We start from the raw sequence: 22,255 nt of genomic DNA, 5'->3' as shown, positions 1-22,255 counted from the left end.
CTTACCCATATTCAGAAACTGGTTCTGTATTATGGTCATATGTAATATTTATTGGGTTCTTACTTATGTTAGGTAATCTTAGTATTTTTCATGTATTAATTAGTTTAATCTTCAAAATAGTTCTGTGAGACAAGTATTATTAACTGTGTGAGGAAGCTGAAGCTCTGTGAGATTAGTGATTTGCCTGGGAAAATGATTGTAATCCAGGGTGTGAACCCAGGCTGTCTCGTTTCCAAGCTCTTACCAGCATGATATTCTGCTTTCTTCTGCTGTATAACACACATAATGAAATTCCCCCCTTATTGCTTAGAAATAAGCTTAATATTTAACAGGAGGAGCTCTAAAAAGAAGGTTTTGCTTTTGTCAAATATTCACACTCTTACCCATACAACGGTGCTTTAGAGCCTTATATTTAATGTGTCCTATAAGGAAGAAACTTACAGATTGCTGTGGATGTGCCATGTAAGGTTGCAAGAAAGAATACTACTCTGGCCAATTTATGCAGAAGGAAACTCACTGGAAGATTTTCAGAAGAGCTCACAGAATCCACAGGTAACTAGGGAGCTGTACTGGAACCAAGGCAACTCTAGAGGCTAGAATACGGTCTCATTTATAGCAGACCCAGGTTAGGAGCCCAGGAGAATGTCTGCTAAAAATTCAAGTTCCGGAGAGGGCACATCTGATGGGCATGATGTGTGCCATGACAGAGGCTGTTTCTCAGAAGGATGTCAGGGTAGATAAGGAAATGAATATTAAACAAAAAAGAAAGGCCACAAACGTCTACTATACCATGAAAAATAAGAATATACTTGAATGAAGTCTTATAAATATTAGCTACTCCCATCAAATACTGAAAGTTGCCTTCCAAGAATGAATAATATTGCCAATAGGGAAATTTTGGAAACCATCCTTTCTAATATTTTGTCCTTCAGACTGGCAACCAAGTTTCTATTTTATACCCCCATCCAGTTATCATCCTTTTTCATGCCACCATTATCTCTTACCTAGATAATATAATAACCCAACTGGTCCCTGTCTTGATCTGTCAGTCCACCTTCTACACTGAAGCCAAAACATTCAATACAAATGTGACTTGGTCACTTCCTAGTGGAGCCCTCTTCACTGTACATGGATAAAATCCAGACAACTACACAATCTGGGCCCTTCTTGCCTCTCCAGGCTCATTGCTTACCACTCTCAAAATTTCACTGCTTTCAGCCTAAAGCCATTTGCCAAAATATTGCTGGTGCTGCCTAGGGCCCTTCTCCCCTTATTCTCCACCTCTTAGAAGTGCTTCCAGAACTGCTCAGGTCTGAATAAATGCACCTTCTGTTTAATAAGTAATGTCTGTCAAAGTGTACATCAGTGATCTGCAAACTGCGTCAGTAGCTTCAAGGTGCCTGGCACATATGGAACTTTAAATACTATTTTAGTGAAATATAAAATACAGTTTTAGTAAAGCAGTGATAGAAAAATATTAGTTTGAAAAATATTAGTTGGATATCCCAACCAGCCATCCCTGTGCAAATCTTTTCCCCTATCAGAGCAAACTAATTTCTGTAGGATGATAGAAGACATTGAGAAAGTTCTTTAAGAAGTAACAAGGGTTAAAAATGGGACGGTTCCCACAGTCTGAGCAGGTGATGGAATTCTAAACCCTCTCATTATCAGCATTTTTGGCCTCAATACCTTTTGATGCTCAAAAAATACTAAAGTCCCCAAGAAGCTTTTGTGGGTTATATATTTCTACATTTGCCATATTAGAAATTAACCCTAAGACTTGGAAAAAAACAACACAGAAGCGCATACTCCATTAGTCGTAGCCATCAGAACAGTGCCGTAAGAACTATCATTTAGCCCCTGTCCATTGAGCATCTTTCTATATGCACATGTTAACAGTTCCACATATGAAATTCCAAATTTGATATTTTCAAGGAATGACATTTTGCACATGAACAGTTGCCAATTTGTATATACAATCAGTCCCACGTAAGGAGTATGCGTGTATCAATCTCAAGACTGGGCCAATTTCATTTTTATTAGTCATAATCCTCTTCCTCATCTTCACCTTCCTCAGTTTCTTCATCTTCCTCGTCCGGAAGTACAGCTGCTTCTTGTGCAGCCCTGAAAACTTGCTCCTCTTCCACAGTAGGGTCATCCATTTCTGTAATTTCTGGTCCACTGGGATATTCTTGACAAACTGGTGGTGGAACTGGGGGTGTATAGCTATCTGGGCTATATTTATGACCCCAGCCTATGTAGAGATTTTCAAACTTCCTATAAGTTAAAAAAAAAAGTAAATCATTATATAATTTTTCATTAAGAGAAGTTGACCCTCCTTTTCTGTAGTGAAAAGTATTTAAGAGTATCATAGTCCCATAATTTTAAAATAATATATTAAAATGTGTTAGAGATGAAACATCCTTAAGTGATTCTTCTACCACAGGGAATTTCTCTGATTCAAACTGTCTAAGCTGGTGAAGAAAGCCATGGACCAGACCCTGTCAAAATGTGCCCTACACCCAGATCACAGCCTTTGAGCATCTAGTTTCAGAAAAACAAAACAACTAAGTTAAAAAGTTAGTACCTTTCTTAGAGTTAAAAAGAATTGAAATTTCCAACCTAGCAAACACTTGATTGAATGGGGAATGGGCTTTTGGTTAAAAACCTATGTGTGATTTTTCAGGCCCAACCATGGGCCATTACAAAGGCTTTTCCTGGGAGGCCTCACAGGGAATTGGCCCTCTCCACTCCTGCCTTGGTGCACAGTCCATGCACTGCAGCCTCTAAGGGGACTCTGGCCTCTCGGCCTGCCATGCGCATCACATATTTGCTTTCCTGGCCCAGGTGCCTTCACTCCTAGGTCTCTGCCTGTCGTCTTCAGCAGTGGTCTTCAAGTGCCTCTGCCAAGGCCTCCTTATCGGTGTTCGGGGAGAGAAAGGGGAAACCTTAAAGACACTTTATCCCACTTTCAGTACCATTTTTCCCTAGCCTTCCCCCACTTCCTCTGGCCCCCTGGTCTATAAAACTGCAAGAGCCTTATGTTGGGGGCTCCCTCATCAGTGAGATAACCCCCATATTTGTGCTGACCCACCTGACTTTCTACTGGAGTGCCATTCCATGAGGGAACATGGAACAAGGCAGTCAGTGCTTTCTCTTGCTTTTACCATCACAGTAAGTAATTAAAGGCTTAACACTTTCATTTTTGGCTTGTTGCTTTAATGGCTACTCTGACACTTGCTAGCTCAGCTGTCCAACTCAGCTGAGCTTCTGACACTGGATTATTAGGTAAGAAGTGGAAGCATAAGAAAAATGGAAGTGTAGGGTGAGGGGTAAAGGACATTCAGTATCCTCTTGATCCTAATTCTCTTGAAAGTGATAGCCTAAATAATACAATTTTAAATTATCTTTTATCAAGATGTCCAACTAAAATGATGTAAGATTTAAACTAAACACTGCTTAGAATTAACTCCATTAAATGAATACATGGATTATTCAAATAATTACAGAAAAAAAAACACTAACTTCATTAACTGGATAATTCAGATGAAAAGGCAGAAGTCTAAATTACTGTTTTAAATTTGACGCTTTACTGTATACTATTGGTGTTTAGATAAATTTTACGTCACACAAAACTTGACATGCTAAAGATGAGTTAAAACAAAAGTAACTTAAGATCCCAGTGGTAACTTGTACTTTGCAGAACTTAAATAATCACAATATTAACTTTGTAAGTTGACAGGTACTTACTTGCCATTGCAAAAAGCATATGCTCCAGGCCAAAGGTTGGACCTCAGAACAGCGATTGCGTATTGAGGAACAACATTTGAGGACAGCCGTGTTGTCCAAGGTGGCGTATTCTGGATCTCTATAAACCAACGAGAAATTCAAAAGCTTAACTACTAAACAGACAAGGTTATGTTGTGTAACAGAGAAGCTGTTTTTATACATCGTAAAACAAGCATATGTGACATAGAAATAAAAGTTGTAACATTAGTAGCTTAACATAAAACCAGGAGGGAATTTTATGAACGTAGTGGAGCAATGAAATTTGGGTGTTTACACACAATATAACAATGTCATGTGTTTATGGTCTACAGAATGCAAGACAAGAAGGATAAACAGATGACTATCAGCATTTCAGTAAGAGCTACAGCCAATTTAAGTTTCCCTCCCTGCGTGGCACTTCTTGAACCTCTGTCAAAGAAGTTGGTGTGGCCAGCTACATTCTTTACTCTCCACCATATACTATAGTGCACATGCGCGCGCGCGTGTGTGCGTGTGTGTGTGTGTGTGTGTGTATGTGTGTGCGCGCGCGCGTGTGTGTAGATATACAGATATAGTATATCTCGTACATAATATATATACATAGAATTATATATGTAGTATATTCATGTATATAATATGCTATATGTAATACATAGTACATTATATATGCTATCTATACATATAATATACGTAGTATATTATGTAGTTTGTGTAAAATTACCTAAATCTTCAGAGATTGGTGTCAAGAGAGGAGGCCCCACTTCTTCTATGTAGTCAGGCTCTTCTTTTTCTTCTTTTTCTTCCTCCTCTTCCTCTTCCTCCTCACTTTTTTGTATGGGGTTGTACCAATTACAGCGACCCTGAGTATGAATATTGCAAGATGAGAACCTTAAAATTCCAGAATATTCATTTGGATTGAAGCAATCGTCTGCACAAGGTCCTACTGTGTGGAAGCTTAATCATTTATTCACCATACATTTATCCAGTGTTATTTTGATCTAGGTTTTTTCAAGCAAAGAGTGTACTATTTATTTCAAGAATTTGCCGACTTTTTGAAGTTACAGAACATTTATATTTTTAAAATCAGCAGTACATTAGTAAACAAAAGGTAATGCATTTTACTAATTTGTAATTTTTAAAAAAGAGGTAAGGTACTATTGTTATTAATAAAAATTAAAATGTGATAAGATTAGGTATGGAGGTGTGGGGTTATAATTTCTGATCTAACTAACTCTTATCTAGAGATCTATAAGAATATCTCATATGTAGGTCAAAATATAATGAAGACTTTCTACCTGGAGATGAGTCAGGATAGCAGAGTGATTAAGAAGATGGACTCGGGATCCATTCTGCCTGTTCATATCTGTCCCTGTTGCTTATGAGCCATTTTCCCTTTTTCACATTTCCTAAACTCTCTGCCTCAGTTTCCTCATCTGTAAAATAACGATATGAGATTTTCATACAGTTATTAGGATTCAATGAGGTAATACATATAAAGTGCTCTTAAGAGCACCCGGCAAAATATGTGCTATACAACTGTTATTTAGCGCTGTTTGCATGTTTTTGTTTTTATTATAATCTTTGATTGTTCTTGGCATAAAAGCTCCATGGATTATAGAAAGAGAATAAAAGAACTGTTCCCCAAATTAACACACCCATCTATATTTAATGTATAAAAAATAATTTCACAACACATAAATCTAAATCCTTACATAACTTGTCAAATAATCATAGAAATAACTATTTTATTTTTGTTTGGAAATAAAAATCTGAAGATCTCAGGTCTATACTACTTATCAATTATATAATATTTGGCAGTTATATAGTATTGTGTTTTTACTTGATTTTTTAACGGCCTCTTTCTCTGTCTAGAGTCTGAAGGTCTTTGTGTTGTATATATGTATGCATTATAGACCAAATTTAATAAATATTTGCTGATTGGATGATAGACTGAGAATTGCAAAGCCCCTACCTGAGGGAGAATATGTTGTACATGATGAACCCAATTGGATAGGGATTCCACTAAATCAATCACTTGGAGGCCTTCAAAATCCGGGTTTTCTTCAAAGTTATCTCGCCCGCCTTCTACCTCTTCCTCCTCCTCTCCTTCCTCTTCAACAAACTGATAGAATCCTAGGGGGCTGACGTGGGTCCCTGCTGAAATTCTGGCAATTTGTGCTCGTAAGTAATTACTCTCATTTCCTGGGAAAGGTGGGTAACTTACGATGGGGCTATCCAATTGCCCAGTGAAAAATTTCTTGATTTTTCTTGCAATAACAATTTGTGCAGGTGTAACAGGTGGTAACTTCACCCATGGTCTTCCTGGTTCGTTGCAGACAAAGTAGACATACTTGTTGGCACCTGCTCTACTTTCTTCTTTTGGGATAGCCTGTGGGGCCTTATAAGAGGGCCTTGGTAATTCATCTTCGTCACCTTCTTCACCTTCACTGTCTCCATTGTCCCTCTCTTCAGTTACGTCTTCCTCTTCTACCTCCTCCTCATCTTCTCCCTCACGAAATTCCACTTCAGCTACAATATAATTCATTTCCAGACCAAAGATCTTGCCCCAGAAACGGCATCTTTGGATTGGGTGGGTGTCAGTAAGCTGCTTAAGGGCAAGAAATATGCGATAAGTCTCATCTGTGCCCAAACCAACTCCAGATTGGTCAAAATAAAAAGCTGACTCCATTACATTTGGAAGAGAGTTTTCTGCCTGGGAATACAAATGCTGCAGTTAATATTTTATCAGTAAAGAGAACTGCTTGCTTTCTTTTTCAGTTTTAAACATCTTCATATTAGCTCTACTTTCTCTCCACACCACTTCTTTGACATTTCTTTCAAGATTTAGATCAAACTGTATTAATGTCTGAATTTCAATTCTTTCATTACTTATAAATGTAGCTTCTGCCGTTGTGTCTTACATTCATCAATATATTATAACAGTTACCTTGTGTGTGTGTATCTTAGGCAGAGATCATTTAATAACCATTATGAATAAAAAAGTTCAACATCTCATTTACAAAAAATATTTATGTGGCCCCTTTACTATCCTGAAGTAATATACTGTAACCTACCTACACACATATATTTACCCAAAAAAAAGTTTATAGGTATGTTTATACAGGCATACCTCATTTTATTGTGTTTTGCTTTATTGTTATTTATTGCTTCACAAATAACTACATTTTTTACAAATTGAAGGTTTGTGGCAACCTTGTGTTGAGCAAGTCTATTGGCACCAGTTTTGCAACAGCATTTGTTCACTTCGTGTCTGTGTCACATTTTGGTAATTCTAGCAATATTTCAAACATTTTCATTGTTATATTTGTTTTGGTGGTTGGTGATCAGTGATCTTTGATGTTACTATTGTAATTGTTTTAGGGCACCACGAATCATGGCCATATAAGATGGCTACTCAACCAATAAATGTGTGTTCTGACTGCTCCATTGACCGCTGCTTCCCCATGTCGCTCCCTCTCCTCGGGCCTCCTTATTCTCTGTGACACAACAATATTAAAATTGGGCCAGTTAATAACATTACAATGGCCTATAAATGTTCAAGTGAAAGGAAGAGTCACACATGTTCCTTGAAATCTAAAAACGATGAAGTTTAATGAGGAAGGCATGTTGAAAGATGAGATAGGCTGAAAGCTAGGCCTCTTGCGCCAAACAGCCAATTTGTGAATGCAAAGGAAAAGCTTTTGAAGGATTTAAAAGTACTACTCTAGTGAACATGCAAATGATAAAGTGAAACAACCTTATTGCTAATATGGAGAAAGTTTTAGTGGTCTGGATAGAAGATCAAAGCAGCCATAAATTCCCTTAAGCCAAAACCTGATCCAGAGCAAGGCCCTAAATCTCTTCAATTCTGTGAAGACAGAGAGGTGTGGAAGCTGCAGAAGTAAAGGTTGAAGCTAGAAGAGGTTGGTTGATAAGGTTTAAAGAAAGAAGCCATCTCTGTAACATCAAAGGGCAGGGCGAAGCAGCAAGTGCTAATGTAGCAGCTGAGGCAAGTTATTGAGACTAGCTAAGACAATTAAGGGAGGTGGCTACACTGAACAACAGATTTTCAATGTAGGTGAAACAGCCATATATTGGAAGAAGATGCCATTTAGGGCTTTCATAGCTAGAGAGAAGTTAATGCCTGGCTTCAAAGCTTCAAAAGACAGGCTGACTCTCTAGTTAGGGGCAAATTCAGCTGGTAACTTTAAGTTGAAGCCAATGCTCTTTTACCATTCCACAAATTCTAGGTCCGGTCCCCTAAGAATTATGCTAAATCTACTCTATAAAAGGAACAACAAGGCCTGGATGACAGTACATTTGTTTAAAACATGGTTTACTGAATATTTTAAGCCCACTGTTAAGACCTACTGCTCAGGAAAAAAAAAAGTATATATATATATATATAATATATATACATATATACATATAATATATATGTTTAGAATATAGAATAATTTTAAAATATAGAATATAGAATCATCTATAGAATATAGAATAGAGAATCAGCTAGAGAATAGAGAATAGAGAATATAAACTATATATATATATATATATATATATATATATATATAGGGTTGTCGGAAAAGTCATGACATATTTTTTTCTATGTTTTTCATTGCAAAAATGCATCATGACTTTTCCGACAACCTTTATATTCCTTTCAAAACATTACTGCTCATTGATAATGCATCCGGTCACCAGAGCTCTGGTGGAGATGAATGAGATTTGTGTTGTTTTCATGCCTGCTAACAGCAAGCATTCTCTAGCATGTGAATGAAGTGATTTCAACTTTTATGTAAGAAATACATTTCATAAGGCTACACGTACATAGTGATTCTGCTGATAGATGTAGACAAAGTAAATTGAAAACTTTCTGGAAAGGATTCACCATTTTAAATGCCATTAAGAACACTCGTGATTCATGGATGGAGATGAAAATGTCAACATTAACATGAGTTCAGAAGAACTCTCATGGATAACTTTGATGAATTCAAAACTTCAGTGGAGGAAGTAACTGCAGATATGGTGGAAACAGCAGGAAACAGCAAGAGAACTAGAATTAGAAGTGGGGCCTGAGGGTGGCTGGTTAGCTCAGTTAGTTAGAGCACAGTGCTCACAACACCAAAAGGTTGCTGGTTCGATTCCCACATGGGCCATTGAGATGCACCCTCCACAACTAGAATGAAACAATTACTTGACTTATAGTCAGGGCGGCAGGTTAGCTCAGTTGGCTAGAGCGCAATGCTCATAGCACCAAGGTTGCCAGTTTCATTCTCACACCCTCCACAACTAGATTGAAAAAACTACTTGACTTGAAGCTGAGGGGGCCTGGAAAAACACACTGTTCCCCAATTAAAAAAAAAAATAGTGGGACCTGAAGATGTGACTGAATTGCTGCAATCTCATGATAAAACTTCAATGGGTGAGGAGTTGCTTCTAATGAAGAAGCAAAGAAAGTGGGTTCTTGAGATAGAACTTACTCCTGGTGAAGAGTGTTGAAATGACAACAAAGGATTTAGAATATTACATAAACTTAGTTGATAAAGTAGCGGCAGTGTTTGAGAGCACTGACTTTAGCTTTGAAAGAAGTTCTACTGTGGGTAAAATGCTATCAAACTGCATCACATGCGACAGAAAAATAGTTCTGAAAGGAAGAATCAGTCAATGTGGCAAATTTCATTGTTGTCTTATTTTAAGAAATTGCCACAGCCACCCCAGCCTTCAGCCACCGCCACCCTGATCAGTCAGCAGCCATCAACCTCGGGGCAAGCCCCTCCCCCAGCAAAAAAATGACAATTTTCTGAAGGTTCAGATGATGGATAGCATTTTTTAACAAAGTATTTTTTAATTAAGGTATGTACATCGCTTTTTTAGACACAGTGCTACTGCAACCTTAATAGACTACTATATACTATAGTCACTATAGTATAGTATAAACATAACTTTTACATGCACTAGGAAACAAAAATTTGTGTCACTCACTTTATTGCAATATTCGCTTTACTGCAGTGGTCTGAAACTGAACCCGTGTCTCCATGGTATGCCTGTGTACGTTTTTTACATATTACTGCATATTTTATAAATAATACTTATTATATACATATGGCATTATATAGGGCAAATAAAAGTCAACATGGTATCCTATATAGAGAGTAATGTATAGGATAAATAAAAGGAACATATAATAAGATCTGTACTCAAGCATGACTATTTGAAGACATAATTTAGTCAGATGCTTGCCTCTACTTACAATAAATAATTTTGGATTTACGATGCAGAAAATAAAATAATTTCATAAAAAGAAATACAGGAAGGGTCGGCCGAGTGGCTCAGTTGGTTAAGAGCTCGCTCAAGAGTTTGAGCTCTGAGCAACAGCGGTTCGAGTCCAGCCCGAGCTGAGCAGCCGCTGAGCTGCCAACAGGTAGCAGGATGGCTCAGCTTAAAAAAAAAGAAGAAGAAGAAGAAGAAGAAGAAATACAGGAAAATGAAAAAGCAGAGTCTCAAGTGTACTGTAGAAAAATATTTGTGAGAAAATAACCTTAACTGAGGTAGGGATAACTTCCAAGACAAACTTTAGATCTCCAAGATGGAGAAAAATTGACAGAACTTCTCTATTCTTACAAATGATCTACTCTTATTTATAATTTCAGTGTCAAAATAAGCATAATGACACATTTCAGTGTTCCTGTCTTTGATATAGTTAGGTAAAACTCTTTCCTTGACATCTATTGCACCATTCACTCTTGATCCTACTCTGCTCTCTATAGCTATTTCTTCTTAGTTTCTTTAATGGGTTCTTTTTTCTTAATTGAGCCCTAAATATTAGTGTTCTCAAAATTTCAATCATCTTATCACTCAATACTTTATACTTGGAAGATTTCTTCCACATCACCCCAAGTAATACCTGGTTGTTTAAAATTTACCTCTCTCACTCTGACTTTACTCCTATGTTCCACACCCATATTTCTAGCCACCTATGAAAATTTTCCATCTGAATGTTCTCCATATATGTCAAGTTAAGAATGAATTTGTATTTCTCTCAAAATCTTCTCTTTTTTGTATATACTCTATCTTCTTGAAAGATATAACTATTCACTGTTTCCCAGAATAGAAATTTCAGTCATTCTTGCTTCCTCTGACTCTCTTAACTTTTCATATTTAGAGTCTTGCTGTTTCTACCACCTAAAAAGCTATTCGCATTACCCCCTCCTCTTTAACTCATTTCTACCATACTAATCTCCACCCTGACCACTGTCCTGTCACAGAAAGCTTCTGATTCTCTCCTCCTTGTCCTTATTCCTTCATTCTCCACATTACTATTAGAATAGCCTTTCTAAACCATGTCAGACCATGCTATTCTCTATTTAAAAGCCTCTATTTACTCCCTATTGTATACAAGAAAGAAATTTCTTATCAGTGCACAAAGAGCAGTCTGGCTTTAAGCACCTTGTTTTTGTCATTTCCATCACTCATCCCCTCAAATCTATGAATCAATTTCCTACACATGAAATAATCTTCCTCAACATTTTATTGTTCTTTCTGGCCAGAATTTTATTCCTTATAGTCTTCAGTTGGTGAACTTCTCCTTATCCTTTATGACCTAAAGGAAATACCACCTCCACTGCAAAGCTTGCCCAAGTCCTAATGACAGTTAGTTGCTCCATTCTGTCTCAGAACATGTCAAAACTATATAATAATAGTTGTTACTATTTATTAAGTTCCTAGAATGTGCCAGACCCTTTATATTTAGTGCCTCTACCCCTTAACTTGGTGCCATGTGGTTATCCCTGAGTCTTGGAAAGGTTTAGTCATTTATTCAAAGTCACACAAAGAGTACGTGATTGAGCTAGGATTGTAATTCAGGTCTAACTCCAAAGCCTTCGTTTTCCCCCCACTATATGAGGCAATCTCTATTATTGATCTAATCAAATAGCTTTACAATCTTCTTTACCTCTTTCATTAGACTGTGAGCAACTTAAAGTTGGAAAAGTCTTTTTCATGTGCATATCTCAGTACCTGGCATGCAGCTGGGAAACATAATGTTTGTGAATTAATGGATGAATAAATAAATGAATATTGAAGACTAAGGATAGGAATTCTGGTATGGTCAAAGACAGGAACAGAAACAGGAATACTCGAAACATGTAAGTCTGGGACAGAATTGGTCATAAAGCTCATATTTCAGTGTTTCCAAGACTTACCTGCCTTCCTGTTCCTGCGTGTTTCTACTCCCCGAGGTAGAGCTTTTAATCTGTGTCTGATGATGCAGTTCTTGGCTCTGAAACCAATCCTACTCTTCAATAGGAGGAATTTATGGCATCTGGTTAAGAGGCTCCAGTTCCACGATCAAAACAGCTTATTTATATTCTCACCCCATATCCTAGTTTTAGGACACAGATCCCTACAGTACAATGCTGTGCCAATGGATATTCCAGAGCCCTATTCTTATACTGGAGTCTGACCTTTCTTTGATAAATTCCTTCAAGAGGGTGTCTGCCTTCTGCTTGATCCCTAAAAGCTGTTCGCCCCCAGACTTGTCATCACTACATTTGGCTTCATAAATATCTTGGAGTAAGATATTTTCAGAAAAGGACAGCTGATACCAACTCCTCGATACCTATCACCTGTTCTGTCTGAGTACTCTGGGTCCCACTGTGTCAGGTTGGGTGCCCCCACAAAGCCCTAGAGGGTATACCTACTGTCCTCCTTACCCCTCCTCTGTCTGTTCCCTGACCAAACTCTCTGCCCTGTTCTGAAACTCTAAACATCAAATTTGCAAGAAAATAGATTTTAAAATAGTCTAGTGGTAACAAAACATGGAAGCTCAGGAGATGTATAAATTACTCAGGAGTATAAATTACAAGCTTATGTGTATTTAGGAAACAGTGCTGGATACTATTTTGGAACATTTGTAGTGAAAATTTCTGTGCTACAACTAAATTCATTCTCTAATGATAGCTTTTTATGTCTGTCACAAACTTTATAAATATTTTCAACAATTTGAGGATTGAAAAGAAATATTTTATCTCATTGACATAATATAAAGAGTATCAAGATGTAAGATGAGGAGAGATCCAAGATGGTGGAGTAGATAAACCCTGTGCCTGCGTCCTTCTGTGAACACATCAAAATTATAACTAAATTACAGAACAATCAACCTGGAGAACCATCTGAAGTCTAGCTGAACAGAAGTCCCATGACTGAAAATATAAAGAAGCCACGTTGAGACTGGTAGGAGAAATGGAGACACAGAATGAATCCTAAACCTCCATGTGATGGTTGAGAATCAGGAGGGATATCTCAGCCATGGAGGCAGCCCCCAGAGGGGCAAGGGACCCCAGCCCTCTACACCAGGCTCCCCAGCCTGGAGTACTGGCGCCAGGAAGAAGAGCCCCTACAACATCTCACTGTGAAAAACAGTGGGAATTCTGAGCATCTGGATGGGATGGAAGGCTGTGGGAAACCCAGATGTCCTCTTAAAGGGCCTGTGCAAAGACTCACTCGCTCGCAGGCATTCACCTTGGACTCTGGAGGAGGAACAGTGATTCAGGAAGCATCAGAGACACATGGGGGAGGGGGCAGACTGAGGTGTGTGGCTTTGGGGGGAGGACTGGAGGACAGTTGGCATTTTCCCCGTGTGAGGGTCTTCTCCCGGGCAGCCGGCAGGCGGCCACCATCTATCTATTCTGTGTTAAGCCTGCCCACACCACAGTCATATCTAAATCTGATTGGCCTGTTAAGGTCCACTGATCCACCCTGCTGACTTACTGGGACCCCACCTCACCCAACCCCCCCAGTGCTGGAGCCACTTTTTCCACAAGCAGCCAGAACCACCCAAATTGCACTCTTCTTGGAAAACTATCAGAGTCTCACAGGCTTCTGGTGGACAGCAACTGGATTCCTTGTGCTCTGAAAATTTTGCTGACTATCTCCAGTCTCAGCACTAGCACAAAACCAGAATTTACATTAACCTGATGACCACAACACTTTCCACTCTAGTGACTCCCTGAGATCCTGCCTCACCCAACTTGCATACCACATGAGGCTCTATCAGCAGCTGAGATTTAAGGGAGCTAGCAGGTGGCAGCAGGCCTTGGGGTGTCCTGGCTTTTTGTAGAGCTACCCCAGGCTCAGTACTGGTGGAAGACGTCCTTGGTTCATAATGTGGCCTCTCCCATGCACCTCCAGGTTTAGCACAGTCAGCAAACAACCATGTATCGCTCTGTAGATACTACCAGGTAGTTCTCAAACAGTCACAGGCAGTGAGTGACTTGGCCTGCACTGGGGCCCCTATTGAGAGGCCCCAGAACCAATATACTTGGAGGTTGGCTTCAGACAACAGCAGAATACCACCCATTTAGCCCCATAAGCAGCACACACAAAGGGTTGTTAAATAGGCCTGCTGGGGCAAATCCCATTCAGTGGGTTAAGCCACCCACACAGCAGACCATAAGCTGTGGATATGGCTGAACCCCACAGCCAATCAGCCTGAGGGCCAATGCCACCCACTGACATGCCAATAGCAATCAAGTCTCAACTATAACAGGAGGGCACACACAACCCACACAAGAGGCACTCCTGGAGCACCCAGAGCAGGAGACCAGGGAGACTGTGCCAGGGTCCCACAGGACACCTACCACATAAGGCCACCCAACCAAGACTGAGAGACATAGCAGGTCTACCTAACACATAGAAACAAACACAGAAAGGCAGCGAAAATGAGGAAAACAAAGAAATGTGTCCCAGATAAAAGGACAGGAGAAAAATCCAGAGAAAGGACTAAACAAAATGGTTTTTGTTTAGAGACAGAGTTCAAAACAGTGGTTATAAGGATGCTCAAGGAACTTAGTGAGAACTTCAACAAAGAGATAGCAGCATTAAAAAAGGACATAGAAACCATAGAAAGAACCAGTCATAAGTAAAGAGTACAGTAACTGAAATGAAGAATGCACTAGAAGGAATCAACAGCAGACTAGATGAAGCAGAAAATTGAATCAGCAATTTGGAAGACAAGGTAGCAGAAAAAACCCAATTGGAACAGCAAAAAGAAAAGAGAATCCCCTGAAAATGAGGAGACTTTGAGACCTCTGGGACAACATTTGCATCAAAGGAGTACCAGAAAGAGAAGAAAGAAAGCAAGAGATTGACAACCTATTTGAAGAAATAATGACTGAAAACTTTCCTAACCTGGCACAGGAAATAGACATACAAGTACAGGGAGCACAGAGAGTTCCAAACAGAATGAACCCAAACAGGCCCACACCAAGACACATTATAGTTAAAATTTCAAAGTTTAAAGACAAAGACAGAATCCTAAAAGTATCAAGAGAAAGACAACTAGTAACTTATAAGGAAGCTCCCATAAGACTGTCAGTTGATTTCTCAACAGAAACTTTGCAGGCCAGAAGAGAGATTGGCACAAAATATTCAACATGATGAAAAGCAAGGACCTACAACCAAGACCACTTTACCCAGCAAGACTGTCTTCTAAAATTGAAGGACAGATAAAGAGCTTCCCAGACAAGAAAAAAAGCTAAAGGAGTTCATCATCACCAAACCAGCATTACAAGGAATGTTAGAGGGACTTCTTTACAATAGAAAAAAAATAAAAATAAAAATTACGTATAATAAAATGGCAATAGCTACCTATCTATCAACAATTACTTTCAATGTAAATGGATTAAATGCTCCAATCAAAAGAAATAGGGTGGGGGCTGGCCGAGTGGCTCATTGGTTAAGAGTTGGCTTGGGAGTGCGAGCTCTGAGTAACAAGGCCACCAGTTCTTTAAAAAAACAAAAACAAAAAAAGACATAGGGTGGCTGAATGGATAAAAGAACAACACCCTTACATATGCTGCCTACAAGAGACTCACTTCAGATTGAAAGACACAGACAGACAGAAAGTAAAGGGATGGAAAAAAATATTCATGAAAATAAATACAAAAAAAAACCCCAAAAAACAAAGCAAGAAAAGCTGGATAGCAATACTAATACCAGACAAAATATACTGTAAAGCAAACGCTATAAGAAGAGAAAACGAAGGACCCAGTAATCCCACTTCATCCGAAGAAATCCAAAACACTACTTCAAAGAGATGTGTGCATCCATATGTTCATTGCAGCTTTGTTTGCAATGGCCGAGATGTTGAGGCAGCCTAGGTGTCCATCAGTGGGTGAATAGATAAAGAAGAGATGGTACATATATACTGGGTTGTCAGAAAAGTCATGACATATTTTTTTTATGTTTTTCATTGCAAAAATGTGTCACGACTTTTCCGACAACCCAATACAATGGAATATTGCTCGGTCATGGAAGGGAATGGGTTCTTTCCATTTGCAGCGGCATGAATGGACCTGGAGGATGTTGTGCTGCATGGAGTATATCAAACAGAGGAAGACATATGCAATATGATTTTGCTTATATATGGAATCTAAGCACAAAATTAACAAACAAAACAGAAACTAACTCATAGTTATGAAGGTTTGACAATTAAGTTCACGAACTTGTTGCAATGATGTTGGTAACCTTTTTTGATATCAGAGGAATTATTCATTAAGAATTTGTACCAACTGGACAAACAGTTAACCAAGTTTACTATTTGGAAGTGCTGAAAAGGCTGCTTGAAAAAGTAAGATGAAAACGACCTGGACTTTTCACCAACAATTCATGGCTCTTGCATCACAACAATGCACCAGGTCACACGGCACTGTCTGTGAGGGAGTTTTTAGCAGCAAACAAATAACTGTATTGGAGCACCCTGTCTACTCATCTGATCTGGGCCCCAATGACTTCTTTCTTTACCTGAAGATAAAGGTAATATTGAAAGGAAGACATTTTGATGACATTAAGGACATCAAGGGTAATACACCGATAACTCTGATGGCCATTCCAGAAAAAGAGTTCCAAAATTGCTTTTAAGGGTGGACTAGGCACTAGTATAGGTGCATAGATTCCCAAGGGAAGGACTTGGAAGGTGACCATAGTGATATTCAGCAATGAGGTATGTAGCACTGTTTCTAAGATGAGTTCATGAACTCAATTGTCAGACCTCATACAGAGGACATTTTGATGGTTGCCAGATGGGAGGGGGATTGGAGGTGTGAGTGATAAAAGGGGAAGTGATTAAAAAGTACAAAGTAGTTATGGGGATGTAGGGTAAGCATATGGAATATAGTTAATAATATTGTGATTGCGTGGTAAGGTGTCAGATGTTTGATGGACTTATCATGATGATCACTTCTTTAGGTATATAAATGAAAGGCAATGGCATACCCCTGAAACTAATACATTATATGTTAGCTATATTTTTAATAAAAACCTTCAAAAAGCAAAACAAAAGACATAATATGAGGAAGTTGCCTTGGAAGTGACATTAGACTAATGAAATGACATGAGAATATTTCTAATTTTTCTAGTAAAATTAAAGGGAAAATTATGCAACTTGATTTTAAGCCTAATTTTTATTATCTGACATTCATTCATTCATTCAACAAATATTTAATAAGAAAGAGCTATTGGTCCAGATCTGTACCAGGCCCTTTGGAATATAAAAGATGAAGAAACCATTTTCTCTGGTATCAATACCTCAATCCCACAAACACATAACAAACAGCTAAGCCTGAATATGAAATACTAAAACACAATGTGAAAAAATAAACTCTAAGCACAGAAATGTGTTGTGTGAAATAATGTTGAAAATACTATTTAGCAAGCTATAAAAGACAATTGATATGAATTTCAAGTCACACTCACTCACCTCAGATAAAACCCTAAGATTGAACTACTCAGATTTACAGCAGTGACTTACGATTTCATCTTCCAGTTCTTGGTCAGCTCCTTCCAAATTTCCCTGGAGAAAAAGAGCCTTTTGCATCTCAGCTATTTCATATGTCGGAAGCATCTCATTCTCATTTTGGAGTGTATCTAATTTTTTACTAAAATGTGCGATCTTCACATCTTGGCTAATATTCTCAATGATGTCCACAGCATTTTCAGGACGTTCATCTAATATCTTGGTCAGCATATTAGAAAGATGATCATATCTACCCGAAAAGAGAAAATTCCAGATAATGTCCATGTCAGTAGCATTTAAAGAAGCATTTCATGCAGACTCAGTTAGCTGGTTTTTAGAAAACTTCAATAACTCAAAGCCTTCAGAAATTTTAAGTGAATAAGCATTTACAGTAACTTCTACCACTGCCAGAAAAACCTAGTCTAGAATTTTCCTTAGGAAATACCTTCTATATGATATGAATATTTAATATATTTTTAAAATATTAGGGGTAGCTGGGTGGCTCAGTTGGTTAAAGTGTGTGCTCTGAACAACATGGTTGCTGGTTCAATTCCCTCATGGGCCAGTGAGCTGTGCCCTCCTCAACTAGATTGAAGACAACAACTTGAGCAGAGCTGCTACTGAGCTGCCAGTGGGTGGCCGCATGGCTCAGTTGGTTAGAGCGCGTGCTCAAGGTTGTTGGTTCAATTCCCACATGGGATGAGCCCTCCATGACTAGATTGAAGGACAACGACTTCACTTGGAGCTGATGAGTCCTGAAAAAAACACACTGTTACCCAGTAAAAAGGTTTTTTTTAAATTTCCCCTGGTTAAAAAAAGAATATTGCAGCAAGATACATATTTACATCAGGAACATTGTCACACTTTATTTGAGCTTGAAATCTCTTAGTTATATATTTAAAACACTTTTCTTTTTTTTTTTTTACCTTAACTTTTTCCCATCCCTCTTCCCCCACCCTCACCAAATCCAATTTGATTTCTAAATCCTGTTGACTATCTTAAGGTATATTCTCTTCTGCTCCATTTCCTAGGCCAATTGTCTACTTCAATGTTTTTTAGACCTATACAAAATACATTTCACATTGCAACTCCCGCCCATACACATCTGAATGAAAAAGTGTCATAAGATATTATTTTATTAAAATGTGATGCACTCTAATATTTTTGTTCTATTAAAAACACTGCTCTAGCGTTTTATTTCACAACTTAATTAGTGAAACCAGCTCTAACCTCTTATTAATACATTACATTTTTTTAATACATTACTTTTTATACATAACTGCTAGAGTGTGCTTTTTCAAGTACCAGATTTACAGCATGAATTTACTATTTAAGAGCTGAACATGTCCATCAAAGTGCTCTTAGGTTAAAGAGAACCTCCTCTGTCCAATATGGAAACTTGTATAAATTTCCTCTCTGACAGATAAGCATTGTAGCTCCCCAATGTCATTTCTAATAATTAGTTCAATTATAACTTCTACCCCAGAGGCAAATCTACTAAAAATCACTTTCATACAGTTGCTAAGTCTTACTTGATAACCTTCGCTTGCTGTGTTCCATATATATCATTTCTCTCAAGAAATAATTTAAAATCACTTTGCTGTCAAGTCATTTCTGAAAACCATTCTTTCTCAGTTTAGAGTAGTCCTTTCTTAGATCACTGATATGCTGCTACTCCTATGTATTTGTGTATATTATATGTTTCCCATTCAGCAACTGCATTATGTTCCTGTATGGCAAAAATTAGATTTTTGGTTTTGTTTGTTGTTATTTTAATATATCTCATCCCTTATTATAGTGAAACAAAATAGATGCTCAATAATTGCCTGCTTTCTGTTAATTGACCCTAGGTATTATTAATTTTTCCTTTAATATCTGTATTTAACTAATGGATCTTAGGAATGTCAAAGAAAAATATGTAGATCATATGGACAAACAATTTGAAGGGCAGTTTTAAAATATTATATTTGAAGAATGTATCATTCTTCCCTAGTATATTCCTATTCTTGTAAATGAATAGAAATGTTATGATTAGAAGTTTGTTTAAAACGTCCTCAAGCTTTCTTAATATTTGTTCAGTATTGAAACAGATGGAGAAGCCTCCAGACTAAAAATATTGTTGCTTACTAGGCAGAGCTGGAGTTGTAACTGGAGTCTTTGATTTGTTCCAATAGGGGCCATGTATGCCATCAAATCAAGGACTCTAAGTGCACATGTCCATTTTATGTTTCAGGTTTTTGTATAATGTCTATATGCGCTTTATTTGTAATTCTTCAGGCAAGGTATTATATCAAGGTTTTTAAACAAGTCCACACTAGAAAATAGCTTTTTGTCAAATTATGAGATATTTTATTAGGTATTAATTCCTAATTATTGCTTTTTCAGTTTGAGAGGATTAATAATATGTTGTGATAGAATTGCAGAAAAGGAGGAAGCAATTATTTTTTGTAGGCTTTATTCAGCAATATGGAAACCAATATCAGATCCTGTATATTAATCAAAGGTTGTTTTAATTACCATAAAAATAGTTTTTATGGCTGTCAAATATCTGCATATAAGAGATGGAGAGTTTTTTTAGAAGTAGTTTTTAACTATAAGCTCCAAAGTACTTAGACGATAATAGTGCATATTATAGGAGATATTTGTTTATTACCTCAGAGACTTAGCGTTTGGAAATAAAATAAATTGAGCTATTTAAGTAATGTCAGTTATAAAATAATTCAATAAAGACAATTTTCCCATTTTTGTGTTTTACTCTTTGATTTTAAATAGTTAGTGAGCTCCCGAGTATTTATAATGAGGTCTTTTGGACTTTTCACAAAGTTTGTAAATTGATGCTTGTTATTTAAGCCAGGACAAGAATTTTATATCAGAAGTTCAAATAGAGTCCACTACTGAGTAGCAGATCACTTTCTTGAAGCCTAAGTAAATCGTAGTTTAAAACAGTAATTTATAAATAATATTTTAAATTGTCAGCCTAAGGTTTTGTGAAAGATTTCACATATTAAATATTATTTTTTATTCTTCAGACATTAAAATTATAGTGACTAATTCTGGTTTGTCCAGGACTGAAAGGTTTCTTGTGATGCAGAGCTTTCAGTGCTCAAATGAGGACAGTTTCAGGATAAAAGAATAGTTGGTCACCCTAGCACTGGCCTGGGCGGGAACTCAAAACGGAGCCAAAGGAGCACTAGAATGCTTAGATTAGAGCCCTGATCTCCGTAGCCCTGGTAGACTGTTACTTTTTACAAGCATCTTGAAGAGATGCTTGGACTTCACTATTTTTATGGTCTCTTTCAAACCCAAGATTCCATCATTCCTAGGTTTTATTTCTGTGTGCCAAGCAAGGGTCTTTAAAGAAGCTAGAAGAATCCCTACCCATGACCTATTTTGTGATGCAGTTATTAAGTCACTAACTCTCACTAACACAGACTTTTCAAATATATTTCCATTTACCCACAGAAACATACTCTCACACAGAGGTACTCACACCCCCTTTTCTTTGCCATGCTTTTCTCTTTCTTTTCTTTTTTTTTTTTTTTTCCTTCCATAACTTACAGATTTAAGCCCGACTTGCTACTGGTCTGCAGTAGGTAAGCCTTAGCGTTCTGAATGGCCGTCTCAAGCATACTGGGGGCCGCTTCGGAGGCCCCAGGCTCAGCCTCACCCGCATTGTCGTAACTGTTTGAGTCTGTCTCCTGAAAAATATCAAACCTCAGCTTTTTTTGTTCTGCGTTGTTACAGCTCACATCCTTCGGTCCATACAGGTGGCTGTTGGGCTGCTGAGGTTGTTGAAAGGCGTTTCCCTGTGATTGGCATGTTTGATGAGGAGTCGAGTCTCCTTTATCAGGCGATGGTTCCAAATAGTCTGAGTGAGGTGTCCCAGCTTCAGGAGTCACACTAGCGTTCTTGTCTGACTGCCATGGCGCCGCAAGGTCTTGTCTGGCCAGAGCCAGGGGAGAAGGAGTGGAAGAGGGTTCCTGAAGAGGGGAAGGTGGAGGTGATGCACCTGATCCTGTGAGGTCATCCGGAGGTGTGTTGCCTGGAGGCTGAGGGCTCCTAGGAGGGCTACTTCTGGACTGGGGTCCAGTTTCCGGCGCCTGCTGGGACTCCGCGGTCTTAGATAAACCAGGCTCAGGATCTTGGAAAGCAGCTGCTGTCATTTCATCCCATGGCCGCCCTTCTTTCCCCTGTGGTTGGTTTTCTTTATCTTGCCCCAGGGCGGTCGAGTTTTCCATAGACGGTGTCAAGAGGAAAAAAAGTTCTGGATGAAAGGGGCATGCAGATGTGGAAGGGAGCAACGCTGGACAGTCGCTTGACTGAGGTCGGCTCAGCTATTTTTCTGGGTCCTAACTGCTCTGCAAGTTGCAGCGTCCTGTCTCCATAGCAACCCCCGCAGTGTTCCTCTAAAAGAAATAAAGGAGCACAGGTGTTGCCAGGGTTCTAGGGAGGAGACCAAGAAAGTTGAAAATCCTAGATCTGTGATTTGGTGGAGCCTCTGCTCTTCTTTCTAGCTCAGCCAATCCGAACTGCAGTCGACCAGCGGCGGTTGGAAATCCGAGAAAGGGTCGGGCACCCGAGCACAAAGGAGGAGCCAAGGCCCTGCGCTGGAGGATTTTCAAGGTTTGATAGTTTAATTCTATGGGTCGCCAGGTAAAGTCATGACGTATTTTTTCTGTGGTTTCTATGCAA

At 38.4% G+C, this 22,255-nt stretch overlaps 1 protein-coding gene across 2 annotated transcripts; it reads right to left on the bottom strand.

The window, feature by feature from the left end:
- Positions 1-81: 81 nt before the first annotated feature.
- Positions 82-21,901, bottom strand: RSPH4A (radial spoke head component 4A). 2 transcript variants are annotated; one of them, XM_019668280.1, is made up of 6 exons: positions 21,122-21,901; positions 17,579-17,813; positions 5,741-6,481; positions 4,490-4,628; positions 3,751-3,868; positions 82-2,277 (listed from the first exon to the last, which is right to left on the bottom strand). In XM_019668280.1, the coding sequence occupies exons 1-6, from the start codon at positions 21,799-21,801 to the stop codon at positions 2,040-2,042; spliced, it is 2,151 nt and encodes a 716-aa protein (XP_019523825.1). In that variant the 5' UTR covers positions 21,802-21,901; the 3' UTR covers positions 82-2,039. The 2 variants fall into 2 exon arrangements, with proteins under 2 accessions (XP_019523825.1, XP_019523826.1); XM_019668281.1 differs by having other exon boundaries at positions 5,993-6,481.
- Between the last annotated feature and the right edge of the window lie 354 nt (positions 21,902-22,255).

Source organism: Hipposideros armiger, unplaced genomic scaffold (assembly GCF_001890085.2).
Source record: "Hipposideros armiger isolate ML-2016 unplaced genomic scaffold, ASM189008v1 scaffold_523, whole genome shotgun sequence".
Classification (NCBI taxonomy): Eukaryota; Metazoa; Chordata; class Mammalia; order Chiroptera; family Hipposideridae; genus Hipposideros; species Hipposideros armiger.
This window is presented reverse-complemented; position numbering and strand designations above follow the sequence as displayed.

Bases quoted from the DNA above. Each gene is read 5' to 3' on its own strand.
- RSPH4A (XM_019668280.1), bottom strand. From the start codon at position 21,801: ATGGAAAACTCGACCGCCCTGGGGCAAGATAAAGAAAACCAACCACAG. The intron at 6,482-17,578 runs GTAAGTCACTGC...TTGTATTCCCAG, and splicing joins AAGAACTGGAAGATGAAATC to GCAGAAAACTCTCTTCCAAA. The intron at 3,869-4,489 runs GTAATTTTACAC...GTTGGTTTATAG, and splicing joins ACCAATCTCTGAAGATTTAG to AGATCCAGAATACGCCACCT.